At 39.1% G+C, this 20,422-nt stretch overlaps 1 protein-coding gene across 5 annotated transcripts in view; it reads left to right on the top strand.

Annotated features, from left to right (window-relative positions):
• The window catches only part of Iws1 (interacts with SUPT6H, CTD assembly factor 1), a 51,795-nt gene that overhangs the window by 17,648 nt on the left and 13,725 nt on the right, over nucleotides 1-20,422 (top strand). The window contains exons 5-14 of one of the 5 annotated variants that reach the window (XM_069989498.1): nucleotides 229-286; nucleotides 4,405-4,499; nucleotides 5,766-5,916; nucleotides 7,588-7,670; nucleotides 9,870-9,999; nucleotides 11,104-11,221; nucleotides 15,030-15,141; nucleotides 15,807-15,863; nucleotides 18,304-18,415; nucleotides 19,196-19,353. In XM_069989498.1, the coding sequence (XP_069845599.1) occupies nucleotides 229-286; nucleotides 4,405-4,499; nucleotides 5,766-5,916; nucleotides 7,588-7,670; nucleotides 9,870-9,999; nucleotides 11,104-11,221; nucleotides 15,030-15,141; nucleotides 15,807-15,863; nucleotides 18,304-18,415; nucleotides 19,196-19,324 (1,045 nt within the window). In that variant the 3' untranslated portion in view covers nucleotides 19,325-19,353. Of the gene's footprint in view, nucleotides 1-228; nucleotides 287-4,404; nucleotides 4,500-5,765; nucleotides 5,917-7,587; nucleotides 7,671-9,869; nucleotides 10,000-11,103; nucleotides 11,222-15,029; nucleotides 15,156-15,806; nucleotides 15,864-18,303; nucleotides 18,416-19,195; nucleotides 19,354-20,422 lie in introns of those variants that run through there. The other 4 variants (XM_069989499.1, XM_069989497.1, XR_011365387.1 and 1 more) reach the window with 4 other exon arrangements.

A 20,422-nucleotide genomic window follows, 5' to 3' on the forward strand; every position in this document is an offset into this window, starting at 1 on the left:
TTGCTTCTAGGATGCTGATGTTGGAGGACTGATTAGAGCAATAAAAAAACTTTCTAAGAGGGTGGGATTGTTCTACATCTTAATTATGGTGCTAGTTACAAGAACATGCATTGAACCGGACACTTCAGAGCTGCACATTTTACCAAGCATAAATTATGTCCTTTTTAAAAAAGATATGCATATGGGAAGAAAGCAAATAAATGTGTGTACATGTGTATGTTTTTCTAGAAATCTTATTGCAGACATATTTGGAGAGTCTGGTGATGAAGAAGAAGAAGAATTTACAGTAAGTATAATGGAAATGAGAATATTTTATTTTGTTTTTATGGCTTCAGTTCTCTGACTAGTGATACCAAAAAGGAGGAATAAATAATTATAATGTATTTTGGAGCAAAATCTATGCTAAAAATTTCAAAAATAAAAGGGCATACAAAGGCATAAAATGAAAGTAACAGGAAGAAATGAATTGATGAGATGAAGGAACATATTAAGAGACAACAAAAGGTTCTATACTAAAGTAAAGACATGCAGTAATTGTTGAATTTCCAACATTAGAAATGGATGTCTAGTTAACCACGACTGACCCTTCTGACAAATGCTAAAAAGCATTTGTAAGCCCAGTGTTAGTGGCTTAATTGTAGATATTCAGGAGGCCTAGATCTGAAAGATTGGGTTTGAGGCCAACCCAGGCAGACAAGTCCATAAGATTTCATCTCCAAAAGGAATCAGCAAAAAGTAGAGTTGGAAGCATAGTTCCAGTGGTAGAAGGCTAGCTGGGTAAACCAGCCAAGCTAGCACAAGGCCCTGAGTTCAAACTCAAAGAAAAAAATAATGCATTTAGAAATATGCCTATCATCTAAGGAACAAGGTAGCAAGAAATAACTAAGCCAGGCGAGGCACCAATGGCTCATGCCTGTAATCCTAGCTACTCAAGAGGCTGAGATCTGTGGCAAGAAAGTCCATGAGTCTCTTATTTCCAGTTAACCACCAGAAAACTGGAAGTGGCACTGTGGCTCAAGTGTGGTAGCGTGCTAGCCTTGAACTGAAGATCTCAAGGACAGTGCTCAGGCCCAGAGTTGAAGCCTCAAGATCAAAAAAAAAAAAAAAAAGGAAAAAAGTAACTAAGCCAGAAAACAAATCTAATGTGGTAACCCAGCATTTAGATCTGCTTTTTTTGTGTGAGACTTTGTTTATATCAGGCCAAGAAGCTGCTTATATTTTTTATAGCCTCAAAGCTTGCTTGGAGATAAAATTTGAAGTTTAAGGTCTGCTGAAGTTAGGAGACCCTGAAAACTCCATACCTTGGATTAGCACTCCAAAAAGTAGCACCATAGAATTAAGATGACTTTAGAAATAAAGTATGCTGGGCTGGGAATGTGGCTTAGTGGTAGAGTGCTTGCCTAGCATGCATGAAGCCCTGGATTCTATTCCTCAGTACCATATCAACAGAAAAAGGCAGAAGTAGTGCCGTGGCACAAGTGGTAGAGTATTAGCCTTGAGCAAAAGAGCTCAGGAACAGTGCCTAGGCCCTGAGTTCAAGCTCCAGGACTGACAGAAAAATAACATATTTTTGTTTAGATTTTAGGTCACTTTTAAATTATGTTTCAGACTATACAACCTTACACTCAAATCTGGATATGGTTTGTTTTTCTTATGTTCAGTATATAAGGGAGTGATAGTAACAAAGGACAATAAAAACAGACTTGGGAGCTCTAAACAATGCCTTTAAGATGTATATTCAGATAGATGAAAAGAATTCATCAGAGCCAAAAATGTTTTAAGGGACAAGACAAGACTTGGCAAAGTACCAAGTAGATATTTCAGAACTGTAAAACTGTACTAATACAGTACACTGGTCTAACTTCTTGGAAGGCAGAGATAGGATATTATTGGAGATGAGCTTGGGAAAAGTTAGGGAGGGCTTAGGGGAATGGCTCAAATGGTAAAGCTCTTGATGTCCTGGGATTCAATCCTCAGTACCACAAAAGGGATACTGAGGAAACCTTTTTTGTAAAGAAAATTGGTAAACTGGAAGATAAGGAAATTGAAGCAGGAAGATATTCTTTATTTATGTGTTCTTCAGCTCAAGGCGAGCGCTATACTGCTTGAGCCACAGCGCCACTTCCTAGTAGTAGTTTTTATTGTAGATAAGACTCTTACGGACTTTCCTGCCTGGGCTGGCTTTGAACCTTGATCCTCAGATCTCAGCCTCCTGAGTAGCTAGGATTACAGGCATGAGCCACCAGCGACCAGCTAGGAAGAAATTCTTTTTATTTTATTTATTTATTTTTTTTGGTCGGTCCTGGAGCTTGAACTCTGGGCCTGGGTGCTGTCCCTCAGCTCTTCAGCTCAAGGCGAGCGCTCTACCACTTGAGCTACAGCACCACTAGGAAGAAATTCTTATAGAAAATGAAATAAAAAATAGATGATTGTACATGAGAAAGGTTAATATGAACACTGATGTACCAGAGAAAGGTGAAAAATACAAATAAAGCAGAGGCAATATAGGCAGAAATGATTCATGAAAGCTATGCATTACACAAATTGCGAGGATTAATAGAAATCTATACTTAAGTAGATTAGTAAAATGCAATAAGTTAAAGAAAATAGAGTAGATGATTTTAGAGTTTAATATAAATGAAAGAAAAAAAAAACAAAGGAATTCATTGAAGGAACTAGATATTAGGAGATTAGGCTCAAGTGGTAGAGCGTTAGCTGTGATTGGAAAAGTAGAGCCAGAGTACAAGGTCCTGAACCAGCACAAAGCCCAGAGTTCAAGCTTCAGTACTGATGTGTGTACATCCCCGCCCCCCCCCCCCCACACCTGCAAACATGTGCCAGAGGCTTTGGACTGTGTCAAAAAGGTCATACACAAGTAAGCACTATAGTATAAAATTATCTATCTTGGAGAGCAAACATAAACTTGTTTTAGTGTTAGTTCAAGGGAAAATGGTAAATTGTTCAGAAGGCCTCTGTGTGACCAAAAAACAAAAGACATCTCAGGGTTGGGAATGTGGTTTAGTGGTAGAGTACTTGCCTAGCATGCATGAAGCCCTGGGTTTGATTCCTTAGTACCACATAAAAAAAGCTGGAAGAGGTGCTGTAGCTCAAGTGGTAGAGTGCTATTCTTGAGCCAACAAAAGCTCAGGGACAGTGCCCAAGCCCTGAGTTCAAGCCCCAGGACTGGCAAAAAATAAATAAAGACATCTCAGTGTGGCATAATAAAGACATTTCAGTTTATTAGTTTTTTAATATGCAGTGAAAAGTAGCTCAAGAGTTGGAAAGGTGGTTCATCGGTAGAGCGCTTGCCTAGCATGCATGAGGCCCTGTGTTCGATTCCTCAGCACTACATAAGCAGAAAAAGCCAGAAGTGGCCCTGTGGCTCAAGTGGTAGAGCACTAGCCTTGAGCTGAAGAGCTGAGGGACAGCGCCCAGGCCCAGAGTTCAGGCCTCATGACCGAACCAAAAAATACATATATATATTAATAAGCTTAGCTGGACACTGATGGGTCATGCCTGTAACCCTAACTACTCAAGAGACTGAGATCTGAGGGTTGCATTTTGAAACTAGCCTGGATAGGACAAGTCACTGAAACTTATCACTGATTAACTACCAAAAAAGCCAGAAGTAGAGCTGTGGCTCAAATGGTACAGTGGTAGCCTTAAGCAAAAAGGGGTAGTTTCTAGGCCCTGAGTTAAAGCTCCAGGACTGGAACAGACATAAAAATAAATTAAAAATTCAGAAAATTAGCCCTCTGTTACAGAAGCTTTACAAAGCTGTAATTGTACACTTTTGAGTTTTTTATGCTGATGTTTGTTTGCCAGGTGTATGTTTTGTTTTTTCTTGGCAAGAGTAGGGTTTGAAGTAGGCCTCATACTTGCTAGGCTGGTACTCTACCACTTGAGCCTGTCTTCTACCTGCTATTTCATATCGCCTGGGATGATAGGTTCATGCCCTTGCACCCAGATATGACACAAAAAACAATTGGGATAATCTATAGAAGAAAATTCGGCCAGTCTCAAAAATTTAAATACACATAACAGTATCAGTAGGCAAATGTGTAAACAAATTACAGCTATAGCTATATGTAGTTGTTTATAGCTATATGAAGGTGAAGCCTTGAAAAATAACTATGTTAATAGAGATTAGAGTTAAGAAACTTGGAAAGTGCAGACCAATGTCTTCTATCCACTGCTGCCATTTGGATAGTGTTCAATAGATACTTTGTATGGAAAAATATTATAATCTTTTGTATATGTAAAGGTGCTCATACAAATGTAGACTATTTCTGGAAGAAATGTGTAGTTTTTGTGGCTATATTACTTAAAAAATACCAAAAGGGAATTATACAGAAGTAAGTCTGTAAGATTGTGATAACTTTGACTAATTCACTGTGCCTTTAGGGTTTTAACCAAGAAGATTTAGAAGAAGAAAAAGGTGAAACACAGGTAAAAGAAGAAGACTCTGATTCTGATGATAACATAAAAAGAGGAAAGCAGTAAGTGGTCTTCTCTCCCTCTCCCCCTCATATCTTCTTTCCTTCTTTCCTTCTCTCCTTTCAAGGAATTTTAAAGGGAACTAAAAAGTGAAGGCAGAGACTTGCTTTTCATTTTGGCTCCTAAGTTTAGAAAGAAGCCTGTTCCTGTATTTTTGCTTTCACCTTCTCTGTATGCATCACTGTCAGTGAATTATTTGCTGTCATTTTCCTGTTACTTGTGCTTAGGTTGTCTTAATTTGTGGTAATATGTCTATATAATAACAGTTATATAGTTATGGCACCATCTAAACTTCTGAAAATAACCTAATTTTTGTTTGAATCAAAAGCTTACATTGGGAGATGGAGGATAATGATTCTAAAGGTTTACCAGTGATGTACTGTGTAATTGTATTTCACTCATTTTTGTTAAGATAGTTGAGAACTGTGTCCAGAAAAGTCTTAATGCCTTAAGAAGGACCATACAAGCATAGAATGATTAGTTACTAGTTACAGTTGTATTGATAATGCCTTAATTCCTAGTGACATACAAGAATTAAGATGAATGCTAAATGAGTTAGGCGGTACTTTTGGAAACTTGAATTTTGAATTGATATGAATAGTAGTAGGAAGTGAGTCGATTCTTTTTTTAGACATGGCCTCTTTGTAACCCATGTGGGCCTAGAACTCAGGACCTTCCTGCCTTAGTCTCTAGTGCTGGGATTGCAGATGGCATGTATATTACTTCAACTCTTATTTTTTGCAAACTGAGCTTTGAACTCATGCTTGCTGAGGGCATGTGCCTAGCTTTTTAAAGTATGGTCATTCTGATGAAAGCTGTAAAGGTCTGAGGCTATTAGGAAACCAGTATGTTTCTTTCTTGAGCTCAGTCAAACTGATTTAAGTTATGCTTCCTATTATTAGAAACAGGTTATATCTTCATATAATATACGACAAAAACATTCAAATAATACTCTCATAGTCCCCAAAAGGCAGTACAACTAAAACTGAGTGAGGCCTTAAGTGAGAACCTCCAAGTGCTTCTTCTGAAGCTGATAGTGCAGGTAACAATGTAGCACATGAAATTTTAGAGCCTTTAATGATGAATATTTGACTTATAATAGGAGTTGGAATAGGAACCGCTGTTTGTTTCATAGTAGAGTCAAAGCATTTGTACTTTAAAAAAAGTACCACTTCGTTGAGTTAGAATTTAGCAAGTTGATGTTAATTGTAATAAAAGTAAATAATGAAAAGCACTTGTTTTCATTTGATGCTTTTGTTCCTGGTTAGCATGGACTTTCTGTCAGATTTTGAGATGATGCTGCAGCGGAAAAAAAGTATGAGTGGCAAGCGCAGACGTAATCGTGACGGTGGCACCTTTATTAGTGATGCAGATGATGTTGTGAGTGCCATGATTGTCAAGATGAATGAAGCTGCTGAGGTGAGGTGGTTACTTTTAGGCTCCTTCTTCTTTTCCTCACCAAATTGATTGAGTGGCTTAAAAAAAAACAAAACCGTAAACTACCTTGAAGATATTTTCTTTTTTTAATAAAGTATTTACTGCTCCATATTTTAAGCATGAAAAAAAATTTTTTTTGGGGGGGTGTCCGGTCGTGGTGCCTGAACTCTGGGCCTGGGCACTGTTCCTCAGCTCGCTAGCACAAGGCTAGTGCTCTACCACTTGAGCCACAGCGCCACTTCCGGCTTTTTTCTTTTTACTTATGTGGCGTTGAGGAATCGAACCCAGGGCCTCATGAATGCAGGGCAAGTGCCACCTTCCCAGCCCCAGCATGAAATTAATTTAATGTCTTAAAAGTTTAATCATAGGTTTAGGAAAAAAGTGAAAAGACTTTAAGTAAAATGATCTTTTTTGGTGGTGCTGGGATTTGAATTCAGGTTCTTCTGCTTGCTAAATAAGGACTCTCTTAGTTCTTTTGCTTTTAGTTTTGTTTTTGGTCTCCTACTTTTGTGTAAGACTTGGACTATTATCCCCCACCTCCACCTTTGATGTAGCCAGTATTGAAGGCATGTGCCACCATACTGGGCTAAAATAAACAATTTTAGGTACATGGCTTTGCTAGTTTTATGTTTGTTCCTATATAAAAAGGGTTTAGAATTGTGTGTCATTCTCTTATCCTGACCAAGAGACTACAGCTAACTCATTGCATTAAAAAAAAATCTTAGCCAGGCACTGCTTGCTCATGCCTATAATCCTATCTACTCCAGAGGCTGAGATCAGAGAATCACGATTCTATGCCAGCCAGGGCAAGAAAGTACATGAGACTCTTATCTTAAATTAACCACCAGAAAACAAAGTAGCATTGTGGCTCAAAGTAGTAGAGTGCTAGCCTTGAGAGAAAGAGCTCAGTGACAGCACCCCGGTCCTGAGTTCAAGCCCCACAACTGACAAAAAAAAAAAAACTCTGTCAAATTATAAAAATTGGTTAAATTATAAATCGCAAATCAGGTTCTTGATCTTTCAAACATTTGCTGACATATTAGTGGACTTGTAATCTGTCTGAGACTTATTTCCAGACATCTCAAAGGTTGAAAGATCTAGCTAAAATAAAAGTGGCCCTGTATGTTCGAGTATTAAAATGTACATGACAAGTATATTCTCTTTTGGGGTGGGGGGGAATGTCAGTCATGGGGCTTAAGCTTGTGACCTGGGCACAGTAATAGGTATATTTTATATTTGAAGAACTTTATAATTTTTTTCACAATAAAAAATAATTTATATTAGCTAAGTAAAATTGAAACTCTTCTTTGGTAATATATAACACAACTTTTAAGCCTGGAAGATTACTCTGAGAATAAACAAAAATTTCCGAGCTATAATTTTTCCTTTGAGTGAACTTTTGAAAACTTTAGTTATGCCAATATTTTAGATTAAAATTGTGCCTCTCAACTTGCCATTGTTAAAAGTAACTTCTAATGGGTTTGACTGACAGACAATGCAGAGATAGGTGTTGTGTTATACTAAATTCCTTCCTTGTAAGAAAAATGATAATTTCTTTGAGAAGCTACTGCTTTATTTTAAAAGTTCTGAATTATAGTAGCTACAATTCATAGTTAATAACTGCTTTATGTTTTAAATCTTTTTTGTGATTAGGAAGACAGACAGTTAAATAATCAAAAAAAACCAGCACTGAAGAAACTAACTTTATTGCCTACTGTGGTTATGCACCTTAAGAAGTAAGTGTTTTGTTGTTTTTTTTTTTTTTAATATGTTTCCTTTCATTGGAATGATTTTCATCCTATATACTGATATTTTAGGAAAATTAAATAATGATAGCCTTCACAGAAAAAAATTAGTAACATTTTCTGAATTATTTTTCTTTGTAGAATTTTCTTAATATAAACAGAACAAATAGAAATCTGATACTGTTGAAAGGAAATTTTGAAAACTACTAGCTTTTGTTTGTTTGTTTAGTTTTTGTTTGTTTGTTGGTTGATTGGTTGGGCCTGGGGCTTGACCTCTGGGCCTGGGCGCTGTTCCTGAGTTCTTTTGCTTAAAGCTAGCACTCTACCACTTTGAACCACAGCATCACTTCCAGTTTTCTGATGGCTCATTGGAGATACGAATCTCACAGACTTTCCTGCCCAGGCTGGCTTTGAACTTCGATCTTCAGATCTCAGCCTCCTGAGTAGCTAGGATTACAGGCATGAGCCACCAGCACCTGGCTTAGTTTTATTCTTTATAGACATTTGGGGTCTGGTAGAACTGCACCTGTTTTCCTGATGTGATTGATAAAAAATAAGTGTGCTACACAGGGTTGAGGAACATCCAGCCCAAGGTTCATGTAAGACCCACAGTCATTTACAAAAGTCCACATGATCCTTGGTTGAAAATGAGGTTGCCCACCTCTGCTGTGAAGCAAACTGTCTTCAGACATGTATCACTCTGTGTCACAATCTTGATCAATTTGTAATGATGCCTTGCATATTAATTCCTTGTAATTCTTTATTGGTTTGATCATACTCATGAGTAACTTTGCTTTCTCTTGTAATAAAGCTGCAGCCTAGTTTTTACAAGTGAAGAGATACCTTAGTGTATCAGTGAGCACCCAGCATGGCTTAGGACATGTATAAATAGAAAACAGCTTACAACTGGGCATTGATGGCTTACCTGTCTAATCCTAGCTACTCAAGAGGCTGAGATCTGAGGATAATAATTCAAAGCCAGCCTGGGTAGAAAAGTCCATGAAACGCTTATTTCCAAGTAACAATCAAAATGCCAAAAATGGAGATGTGGTGTAAGTGGTGGAATGCCAGCCTTGAGCAAAAGAGCTCAGGTACAGTGCCCATGCCCTGAATTTAAGCTCCAGTAATGGCACCAGGAAAATAAAGGTTTCTTCTATTTCAATTGGCAAAGCTATCAGTGACTTCCATATTTATAATACTGTTTTCATTTTATTTATTTTGTCTTGTGACAGTACCATGTCTTGAACTCAGGGTCTCACAATCTTGGCTTGATTTGCTTACTCATAGTTGGCACTCTACCAGTTTAGGCAAGCCTTCTATTCCAGTATTTTGCTGATTAATTGGAGATGGAGTCTCTGGGATTTTTTTGCCCAGGATGCTTCAAACTGAGATTATCTGATCTCAGCCACTCCAATGAGAATGACATATGTGAGCCACTTGTACCTAGCTATATAGTTTTCTTTTACTGTAATTCTATTGCATAAAATAGAATTTAAGTATGTTTCATTGAGACCTTTTTCCTGCCCAGAGAACTAAATTCTCCTTAGTTTCCTCAAAAGAATAGCAGGATTCTACATTCTTAGAACCAAAACTATTTGAGGATCAGTATTCTGATAGATTGAGGCTATTGTTTTTTTTAATAATTTGAATTTGACTGTTCTTACCCTCTACTGTTCATATGGGTATGAATCTACCTCATATACATTGTTACTTTTTGTATTAAGAAAATTGTCTTTGTCAAGTTATACATTTCTAAAAAAATAGAAGCTAAATTTCATATGGCTTTTGGAACCAGAATAGAAGTTTTCTAAATACTGAATGTACATAAGTTACTTTTGGGGGTGTGGGGAGGTTGGTGCCAGTCCTAGGGCTTGAACTCAGGGCCAGTGTTTTTCTTGACCTTTTCCTTTTTTGATCAAAGCTAGTTCTCTACTGCTTGCACCACAGCTCCACTTCTGGCTTTTTGGTAGTTTATTGGAAATTTAAGAGTCTCACAGACTTTCTTTCCTAGCTTTGAACCACAATTCTCAGATATTAGCTTTATAGTCCTCAGGATTATAGGTGTGATCCACTGGTTCTTGGCTTGTAAGTTTTTCAAAACAATTTTTGAGAACATTGCTGTGTAAGGAAGGTCAGGGAATCACAATGGAACTAAAGTTCATACTAAACTTTTTACTATTATTATTGCAGGCAGGACCTTAAAGAAACATTTATTGATAGTGGTGTGATGTCTGCCATCAAAGAATGGCTCTCACCTCTACCAGATAGGAGTTTGCCAGCACTGAAGATCCGGGAAGAGCTACTGAAGATTCTACAAGAGGTTAGTGGCAGACAGTCCATTAATTCTTCCTTTGTTACCTAGTGTGGTTTCGTATTATCAGGATCTCTATTTTGCCATGTGTCTATACATTTGCTTGCATGCAGCCTGTCAGAATAGGAGTTTGGAAAAAGGAACCTATCTAGAAAAGTGAGCATAAAATTTCACATAACTATAGTATTGAAAGAAAGTAATCTTGGAATATTTGTCCTGTAGAAGAGTAGATGAATAATTGTTCTGGGGACATACTTGAACACCAGATTTAGGGAGTTGATTTTTTTGGGCTTTGACCTAGTCTTCCTAAAAGATGATGCTACTTGAGTGTTCTGGGTACATGCAAGAGCAGTAGTGGTGCCAAAGAGAAGAGAGGTAGACAAAAGAAGATGGGAACAGAGGAGAATGCAGTCAAGAATCCATTATATATACCGCGAAATTAAGAAACATAAGGGAAGGGAGGTGAGAATGTTGAAGCGGGGACACTGGTACAATTGTATTCTGCTTTGTTATATGGTACCTCCTTTGTACAACTAAAAGATAAAGCTTTTTAAAAATTATTGAAATTTAAAAAAATTATTGAAATCTTGGAGCTGGGCTCCCTTTATATAGTCGTGATACCTTGGGCAAGCTACTTAACTTCTGAAGGAATTGTTGAGTACACTGCTATGTGCCAACCACTGTGCTAGTGCTTTGTTTATGTGCTGGTTCATCTGTTCCTCACAGTCTAAGGTAGGTGTATTGTCTCCATTTTACAGATGAGGAAATAAAGACACAGAAGTTAAAATCACTTGTCCAAGGTCATGTAGCTAGAAGGTAGCAGTGCTTGTGCTCAGTCTTGGATCTGCTGGCTTGAGGCCTGGGCTAACTCCTGTACTAAAGTATGGAGCTCTGAGTATGCTTAGTTCACACACTCCCGTAGTTAGATTTTGCTTTCAGTGGTAATACCAAATTTAACTCTTTGCAAACACAGTCTGTGTTCTGTATCAAGTAGATCCTGAAAGTGGACTCTTGATATTTTTATATGAATAAACTAGGTCTTAAAGGCCTTTAGATTAGCAAGCCTTCAGCTTCTGAGTGATTAATATGTGTGTATGTGTTTATATTCCCCAGCTACCTAGTGTGAGCCAGGAGACCCTGAAGCATAGTGGGATTGGACGAGCAGTGATGTATCTCTATAAACACCCCAAGGAATCAAGGTCCAACAAGGACATGGCAGGGAAATTAATCAGTATGTAAAATTTGCTTTTGTTTGTTGTGTTTATGTCTGCATATAGAGAGATGCATATATAAAAACTTTTTTCAGTACTTAAAGTGTTATAGTAAAATGGAATAGAAAAATTTTAGTAACTGGTTAATAGGTATCAGTTGTTTTATCCTTAAAATGCTTGTCAGCATGTGTCTTCAACTTGTAGGCCAAGGGCGTGGAGAAAAGGTGGAATGTAGGCCCTGAGGTTAGCTGCACCTAGTTTACATCATGACTTTACCTACCTACATAGCCTTAGCTACCAATTAAACACTTGGTCTCCTCCTCTGTAAAACTGAGATAATTAGGTTGTCTTTGTGTTATTACAAAGATTAAATAAGAGGATGTGTAGAAGCACAGTGCCTGGTACGTAGTAAGTACTCAGGAGTGTCAGACACTGCTACTATTATTACTTGCATGATGGTCTTCAAAACCCTTCCATGTTCTTGTTTAATAATGGCAAAGGGACCAGATTCTGAGATAGATGCAATGAAGTACCACATATTTTATGAAATCTTCAGTCTTAAAGTGAAATTCATGTTTATTTTCATTATTCTTAAGTCTGTACTATATATTGGGAAGAAATTTAAAGAACTGTTTCTGTATTTGGATACAATAGTTACTTTTTGGTGAATTTTTTAAAGTATCAAAACTTAGAGAAATACTTCAGTCTTAATTGTTGTTATATAATTTACTACCTACTGAACAGTTAAACTTTTGGTGACTTTGTTTGTTTGTTTGTTTTGTTGTTTTTGGTTTTGGGGTTTGAGCTCAGCCTGGGCACTGTCCCTCAGCTCTTCAGCTCAAGGCTAGCATTCTACCACTTGAGCTACAGCGCCACTTCCGGTTTTCTGGTGTTTCATTGGAGATAACAGTCTCACGGACTTTCCTGCCCAGACTGGCTTTGAACCATGATCCTCAGATCTCAGCCTCCTGAGTAGCTAGGATTACAGGCCTGAGCCACTGGCGCCCGGCTTTTGGTGACTTTTAAGCATTGATTTGTGACTTTTTCATCCACCAATACTGAGAGGATAAAAATGTTCTCTCTGGTACTTACAATTTTTTTTTTTTTTTTTTTTTTTTTTTTTTTGTCGCTTGTGGGGCTTGAACTCTGGGCCTGGGCGCTATCCCTCAGCTCTTCAGCTCAAGGCGAGCACTCTACCACTTGTGCTACAGAGCCACTTCTAGTTTTCTATTGGTTTATTGGAGATAGGAGTCTCACAGTCTTTCCTGCCCAGGCTGGCTTTGAACCGTGATCCTCAGATCTCAGTCTCCTGAGTAGCTAGGATTACAGGCGTGAGCCACCAGCGCCCAGCTTGGTACTTACAATTTAAACAGAGATTCTGAATCTAGGGGTGGGGTTGTTTTAGAAGATAATGTGCGTTCCCTGAAAATTAGTCTCTTTATTGTTGTTGTTGTTGTTGTTTGGCAGTGCTGGAAATTGAACCTTAGGTCTTATGCTTGCTAAGCATGCATTTTACCACTTGAGCCATGCCTCCAGTCCTTTATAGTACATGAATGCAACAATAAGCTTCATTACGATTGACCCAAAACACCAGTCAGCACCTCTGAATATTTACTGACTCATCAGTGGGCATGTATTACTAGTTTTTGTGGTAACCTGAGCATCTTGATTAACCTTCATCAAATATAGATTCTATATCCACAATCTTCAAATGTAGTTTTTTGTTTTTGTTTTTGTTGGTTGTTGGGACTGAACTCTGGGCCTGGACACTGTCAGCTCTTCAGCTCTAGGCTAGTGCCCTACCACTTAAGCCACAGTGCCACTTCTGGCTTTTTTCTGTTTATGGGTGCTGAGGAATTGAACCCAAGGACCTCATGTATGCAAGGCAAGCACTCAACCACTGAGCCAACTTCCCAGCCCTAAATGTAGTTTTTAAGGGCTGGGAATGTGACTTAGTGCTTGCCTCGCATGCTTGAAGCTCTCAGTTTGGTTCCTCAGCACCACATAAACAGAAAAGGCCAGAAGAAGCTCTGTGGCTCAAGTGCTCAAGCCCTGAGTTCAAGCCTTGGGACTGGCAAAAAAAAAAAAAAAAAAAAAAATGTAGTTTTTAACATTTTAGACCATTTTGATAAGTAAGAGAACTTGGTTAAAAAGTAAACTTTTGGTTAAAAAGTAATATTGAGATTTGCTATTTTCAGAGGAGAAGCTTAAAATTTAGGTTGCATTTTAAGGATAAACAATTTTTTTAGACAATAAGCATTTTAATGTTCTTTTAAAATGATGATAGCCAGTGTAAAGAAAGACATTGTCTTTTTTTTTTTTTAATGCCAGTTGTGGGACTTGAACTTAGAGCCTGGATGCTTTTCCTTTAGCTTTTCCACTTAAGACTGGCACTTCACCACTTGAACCACAGATCCACTTCTGGCTTTTTTTTTTAATACAGTACAATTTTTTTTTATTATTAAGATGTTGTACAGAGATGTTGTCATTTCATGTCAGGTAATGAGTACATTTCTTTTTGGACAGTGTCACCCCATCCTTCACTTTCCCCCAGTTATCCTCTCCCATCCCTGCCCACAAGTTGCATAGTTCATTTTCCACAGTGTCTACTGAGTACTATGGTAACAATGTTTTTAAAATACAATTAGATCTAAGCACTTGATTTATACCTATAGTCTAACTACTTAGGAGGCTGAGACCTAGAGGATCACAGTTTGAAGCCAGCCCAGGCAGAAAGTCTAGGAGATCCTATCTCCAAAATAAACAGTAAAAATCAGGTCTAGGGCTGGGAAGGTGGCTCAGTGGTAGAGCGCTTGCCTTGCATGCTCGAGGCCCTGGGTTCGATTCCTCAGCACCACATAAGCAAAAAGAAAAAAGCCGGAAGTGGCGCTGTGGCTCATAGTGGTAGAGCGCTAGCCTTGAGCTGAAGAGCTGAGGGACAGCGCCCAGGCCCAGAGTTCAGGCCCCACGACCGGACCCAAAAAAAAAAAAAAAAAAAAAAAAAAAATCAGGTCTAGAGGGTTGGCTCAAAGTGGTAGAACACTCACCAAACAAATTTGAGTCCTTAAGTTCAAACTCATAGACTGTCAAAAACAAGACAGTGCAATAGTTTGTCATACAGAAATTCCATTATTTATATGCCCATTTTTTCTGGAAAGTATCTAGTCCTTTGTTATCCTACACAAGACTTCAGTGAACAAATCTGTGAGACTCCATTTCCAACATAACCAACAAGAAACTGGGCAGGAGGCATGGCTCAAGTGGCCAGCCCATCAAACAGGCTGAGCAAGCCTAAGGCACTGAAGTACCACTAAAATAGCTAGAGAAAATTAGGTTGACTTTATGAGATATCAACTCAACAACTACATATTATTCTTTTTGTATTTCTCTTTAATGATTAATGGCTTTACAGGGCTTTTCGTTGGTTCAGTTTGGTTTTTAGGACAAGGTCCCTCCATGTAGCACAGGCTGGCTTTGAACTCAAAGAATATTTTAGCTGGCCAGGTGCCAGTGGCTCATGCCTGCAATCCTAGCTATTCAGGAGGCTGACATCTGAGGATTGCAGTTCAAAGCCAGCCCGGGCAGGAAAGTCTTTGAGACTCTTGTCTCCAGTTAACTACCAGAAAACTGGAAGTGGAACTATGGCTCAAGTGGTAGAGTGCTTGCCTTGATCTGATAGAGCCCACGCCCAGAGTTCAAGTCCCACAAACGACCAAAAAAAAAGAATATTTTAAACATTAAGTTGCCTGAACATATAATTATTCACAAAAATAGTTAAAAATATATATATATTATTCTGTGGACTAAATAATGGTCTGTTTCTTGTAGATGAGTGGTCACGGCCTATATTTGGTCTTACCTCAAACTACAAGGGTATGACAAGAGAAGAAAGGGAGCAGAGAGATCTAGAGCAAATGCCTCAGAGACGAAGGATGAGCAGGTATGAGGGAACAGGTATGAATGCAGTTACTGTTGCCAGTAACTCAGGTAAATAAGACTAAGATCTTGTTATGGGGCTGGGAATGTGGCTTAGTGGTAGAGTGCTAGCCTTGAGCAAAAGAAGCTCAGGACAGTGCTCAGGCCCTGAGTTCAAGCCCCCAGAGTGGCAAAAAAAAAAAAAAAAAAAAGATCTTGTTATGTCTGAGGAAAAAACATCATTCATAATATCCTTTTAGTTTAAATGTTGTGGTGCATTGTATGAAAGTCTTCCCTCTACACCAAGACCTTTCTGGTTCAACTTGGTTAAATACAGTATTTCTCAAAGTTTTTGGAGATTGTGTTGTTATAGACACTTGCAGAAAGCAACTTTCTCAGTCCCATTTCCAAAATCTAAGGAGAAGAAGAAATACTGTAAGTTCAGTTTGTATCAATCTACTAAAAATAAGCTTTCATCCCAGAGAGCACAGTTATTAGGTACAAATGTGGTGGCTCTGGCTTACCCAGAACGAAGCCTATTGTGCAGATGAATACTGAAGTAAAGCAATTAGGAGTTACTTTGTATGGTTCAATTGTTAGGAGATAATTCTGTTCTAAGGTTGGTATTTTGGCATATTCTTTGCTTAGTTATAAGGCTCCCAGTATCTCACTATTTACTTTTTTCCCTAGCACTGGTGGCCAGACACCCCGAAGGGACCTGGAGAAGGTGCTAACAGGAGAAGAGAAGTAAGGGTTTTATAATAAACTTTCTTAGAGGATATAAAATATTGCTCTTTGCTACTTTGTGTTAAGAAAAATACTGGATGAAATGATATGTTTACATTGGTAAGGCTGATTTTTGGTGGAGTATCTACAAAACATTGTATTAGATGTTCTAGAATATTAACAAAAATAGCTCATACAACAAAAATTTGTTTATTTTCTTCTCGGTCCTGGAGCTTGAACTCAGGGCCCGGGTGCCATCCCTGAGCTTTTTGCACTCAAGGCTAGCATTCTGCCACTTGGAGCCACAGCTCAAGGTTAATTGGAGACAAGAGTCTCATGGACTTTTCCTGCATGAACTGGCTTCAAACCGCGATTCTCAGATCTCAGCCTCCTGAGTAACTAGGATTACAGGCGTGAGCCAGTGGGCACCCCCCTACAATAAAGATTTTGTTGCTGCTTAACAAGTTCAAGATTGTCTTATAAGTTTCAAGAGTATAAAAGCATATTAAAAATAGTTTATGCTTTCAAAAAGTATATATCTGTAGAGAGATGACGATAGACCAGATATGTGGGGTAAGTGTATAAGGCTTATTTTCAGAAGTGGTTGGGTAGCCGGCACTGGTACCATATGGTGAAAAACAAGATTGGAAATACATATATGTAGACCAATAATAAGATCAGGAAATTTCACTTCTCTTTTTGATGTATTGAGTTTTTTTTTTTTTTGTTGGTCACAGGGCTTGAACTCTGGGCCTGAGTGCTGTCCCTCAGCTCTTCAGCTCAAGGCTAGCGCTCTACCAGTTGAGCTACAGCACCACTTCCAGTTTTCTGGTGGTTTATTGGAGAGAAGAGGTTCACGGACTTTAGTGCCCGGGTTGGCTTTGAATCGTGATCCTCAGATCTCAGCCTCCTGAGAAGCTAGTATTACAGGCGTGAACCACCAGTGCCCAGCTAGCTATATTTAGCATTTTTGAGCCTAGTATGAAGCTCTCAGATTTGGCTGGAAGTGCTGATTCTGAGGGTAATCACATAGGACTGATGGGGCAGTAGAACTGAAGGCAGTTAGATAAGGTTTGAGGGCACTGGTGAGTTGTGTCTTAAGCCATTCAGTGTGAGGTGCCTAATGAGATACTCCTATAAATGTCATACATCTAGACATTGGAATTTAGACTAGAGACAATGGTTACCTACATAGGAAACATGTGTGGAGTCAAGAGTATAAAGGTGTGCAGTCAAGCAGAATAGCCAGTGGAGAGTAAGGGATACAGTTCTGCCCATTGGAGAGGAGGCCAGAGGATAATGAGGCTGTACTGCAGGTGGGCAGTGGCAGAAGCATGGACAGTGACAGATAGTATACCAGGGTATTTGAGCAGCTTAGTGGTGATGGTACCAAGTCTGCAGGAGGGAAGCGAGAGGTGAGCCAGTGATTCATTTGTAGATAAGTGTTTTTTCTACACCCCACACACATGTAGACCCACTCTCCATTTACCTTTACTGGACTTTTTTCCCCTAAATGTTGAGTTATTTGGATGTCAGATATCTACAGCAGAGCTTTACTTTTGAAGGATAGTAATGTTTGTATCTAGCATGGTTCTTAAATTTGCCTAGAATTAAATAATACACACAGTAAGTGTAAATAAAATCAGGGGGATGTAATCAGATCAGTAGATTATACACAAATATTCTGGTGGAATTTGGGTGTTAGTGGCTCACACTTGTAACCCTAGCTATTCAGGAGGCTGAGATCTGAGGATCACAGTTCAAAACCAGCCTGGGCAGGACAGTCGTGAGAATCTTAACACCAGTAAACCACCAGAAAACCGGAAGTGGCACCGTGGCTGAAGCAGTAGAGCGCTCACATTGAGCTGAGGGATAGCACCCAGGCCCAGAGTTCAAGCCCAATGACTGACAAAAAAAAATACTGGTGGTGATGCCCTAGTTTGCAAGTTGTTATTACTGTTAGGAGATATGTTGGATTTTTCTGTATTATTTCTTACAACTGTGTGTGAATCTGAAATTGTCTCCAAAGTTTTCTACAAAAGGAAATATGAAAATTAATGTTTGAGTTTCATATGCAAATCCATGTACTAACAGTTTTGAGGCATCATTTTAATTGCCTGATTTTTCCTCTCCCATCAACTCCTGAATGACTCACTAGACTAGAGAATTTAGGATTCAGAGCCTTGGAAAGGAGAGGGTATGATTGTATGTGAAGCTGAGGAGGATTAAAAGGGTTCAAGTACATATAACCATTGACTTTAACTGGGGATTTGGAGAGAGTTAGGAATTCATATAGTACAGCAATATGGCTAGGTAAGAGAAGAGTTGAGGCTGCCAGCGAGGGTGGGTTGGGTGACTTAACACTTAAAACTGGGAAACAAAGCAGTTGAGCAGTGTGGATTCAGGAGTGGGAGTGTGAAATGATCCATAAACACCATGTGCTGTCTGTTTTTTCTTTCAGGGCTCTTAGGCCTGGAGACCCTGGATTCTGTGCCCGGGCCCGAGTCCCCATGCCCTCAAATAAGGACTATGTCGTCAGGCCCAAGTGGAATGTAGAGATGGAGTCATCCAGGGTAAGCAAGCACAGAAGGAGCAGAGGGATTTCAGATGCAGGTGGACATTGGATTTTTAAAAAAATTTTATGTATAATGGCCCTTAAAATAATCATGGTTTATCAGATTCAGAGATACCTATTTTCTAGTCTCTTTTTTTTTAATATGTATATATTTTATTGTAAAAATACCATATAGAGGGGTTACAGTTGCGTGAGTAAGATAATGAGTACATTTTCTATCAAGCACTGTTAGTTGCTCCTTTCTTTTTCCCCTGTCATCCCTTCCCTCCTGTTTTCCAGTCTATTATCTGGCCAAATCACCAATCAAAGAAAGAGAAAAATATTACTAAATACAAAAAGCTCATTGCTTATGATCGATCTCTTCTTCAGACTTAAATAACATTGTTAAACTAGGACAATTCTTATCACTTTTTAAATAGTGAATTTTTTTTTTTTTTTTTGTCAGTCATGGGGCCTGAACTCTGGGCCTGGGCGCTGTCCCTCAAAGCTAGCGCTCTACCACTTGAGCCACAGCACCACTTCCGGCTTTTTCTGCATATGTGGTGCTGAGGAATGGAACCCAGGGCCTTATGCATGCAAGGCAAGCACTCTACCACTGAGCCACCTTCCCAGCCCCATGAATTTATTTTTATTCTTAAGTATCATGAGAAACTATTTACCTGCTTCTACAGTTCTGTCATGAAATTATCAGAGCAGACACAATCTCTCTTCTTGTAGACATTATCTCAGATATTACTCAGTAATCTTTTTTATTCTCCAATCAAATCACTCTTTCTAGCTGGGTATTCTTAAAAAAGGGCTAAGCCGATTGGAAAAGCATAAGAGGCGGTTTGCGGAACAGAAGCGACTCAGCAAAGTGCACCGTGCTGTCAAGTTCAGCATTGAAGGCAACAGGATGCCTTTATAGTCGTGGCTCTCCCGTAGTGTGTCCAAGAGGTACCCCTAAGGAAGCATGGGCTGTGCATGGACTTGAATTGTCAGCAGAGTAGAAACAAGTGTGTGTGTGTCTACTTAACCTGAAAAGGCCTGACCTTTTTGTTTCTGAAATAATGACCCCTGCAGGCATCCTTGGTCATTGGACTCTTGGATCTTTGGAAGTTGATGTGGAAGTCCTTTCCTCTGTCAGGACCACAGAGAATAATAAATCAGTTCCCCTATAGGCAAATTGTTCTCCTTAACTGTTATCTTTTTTTGTTGTTGTTGGTCATGGGGCTGAACTCTGGGCCTGGGCACTGTCCCTCAGCTCTTCAGCTCAAGGCTAGTGCTCTACTGCTTGAGCCACAGCACCACTTCCAGCTTTTTCTGCATATGTGGTGCTGAGGAATTGAACCCAGGGCCTCATGCATGCAAGGCAAGCGCTCTACCACTCAGCCATTTTCCCAGCCCAACTGGTACCATTTTTATGAAAAAGACCTCTGTTACGGCCCAGAGTCATAGTCTGTATTATAAGCATATAAACTGATTAGTAGCTTTGTGGTGGAAGAATGGTAGCTTGGTTTCTAGTTGTCAGTGGCTTGCCAACATGCATTTAATAACTCAATGTAAAGACCTATATTGAATACTGACTAGAGATACTATTTAATGAATACTTAGTATAGAAAACTGAAAAAGAACTGAAAAACTGTCTCATGCCTGAAATCCTAGCTAGTCAGGAGGCTGAGATCTGAGGATCGCAGGGCAGGAAAGTCCATGAAACTCTTTTATCTCCAATTAACCACCAGAAAACTGGAGGTGGTGCTGTGGCTCAAGTGGTAGAGTGCTAGCCTTGAGCTGAAGAGCTGAGGGACAGCACCCAGACCTGAGTTTAAGTCCCATGCCTGACAAAAACAAAAGTAAAAAAAACTTGAAGAGATTATAACACTGACCCACTGTGCTGTGCTTTGAGATTGTTTGCAGAGTACACACAAACAGCACAGTTCATGTTTATTGCCTGTGCACCTCTATACCCTTCTGTGTACATAAGAATAAAAGAGCCCCTTTGGAACATGAGGAGAGAGGGGTCTTC

This window comes from Dipodomys merriami, unplaced genomic scaffold (assembly GCF_024711535.1).
Source record: "Dipodomys merriami isolate MVZ:Mamm:240054 unplaced genomic scaffold, mDipMer1.0.p SCAF_38, whole genome shotgun sequence".
NCBI classification, from domain to species: domain Eukaryota; kingdom Metazoa; phylum Chordata; class Mammalia; order Rodentia; family Heteromyidae; genus Dipodomys; species Dipodomys merriami.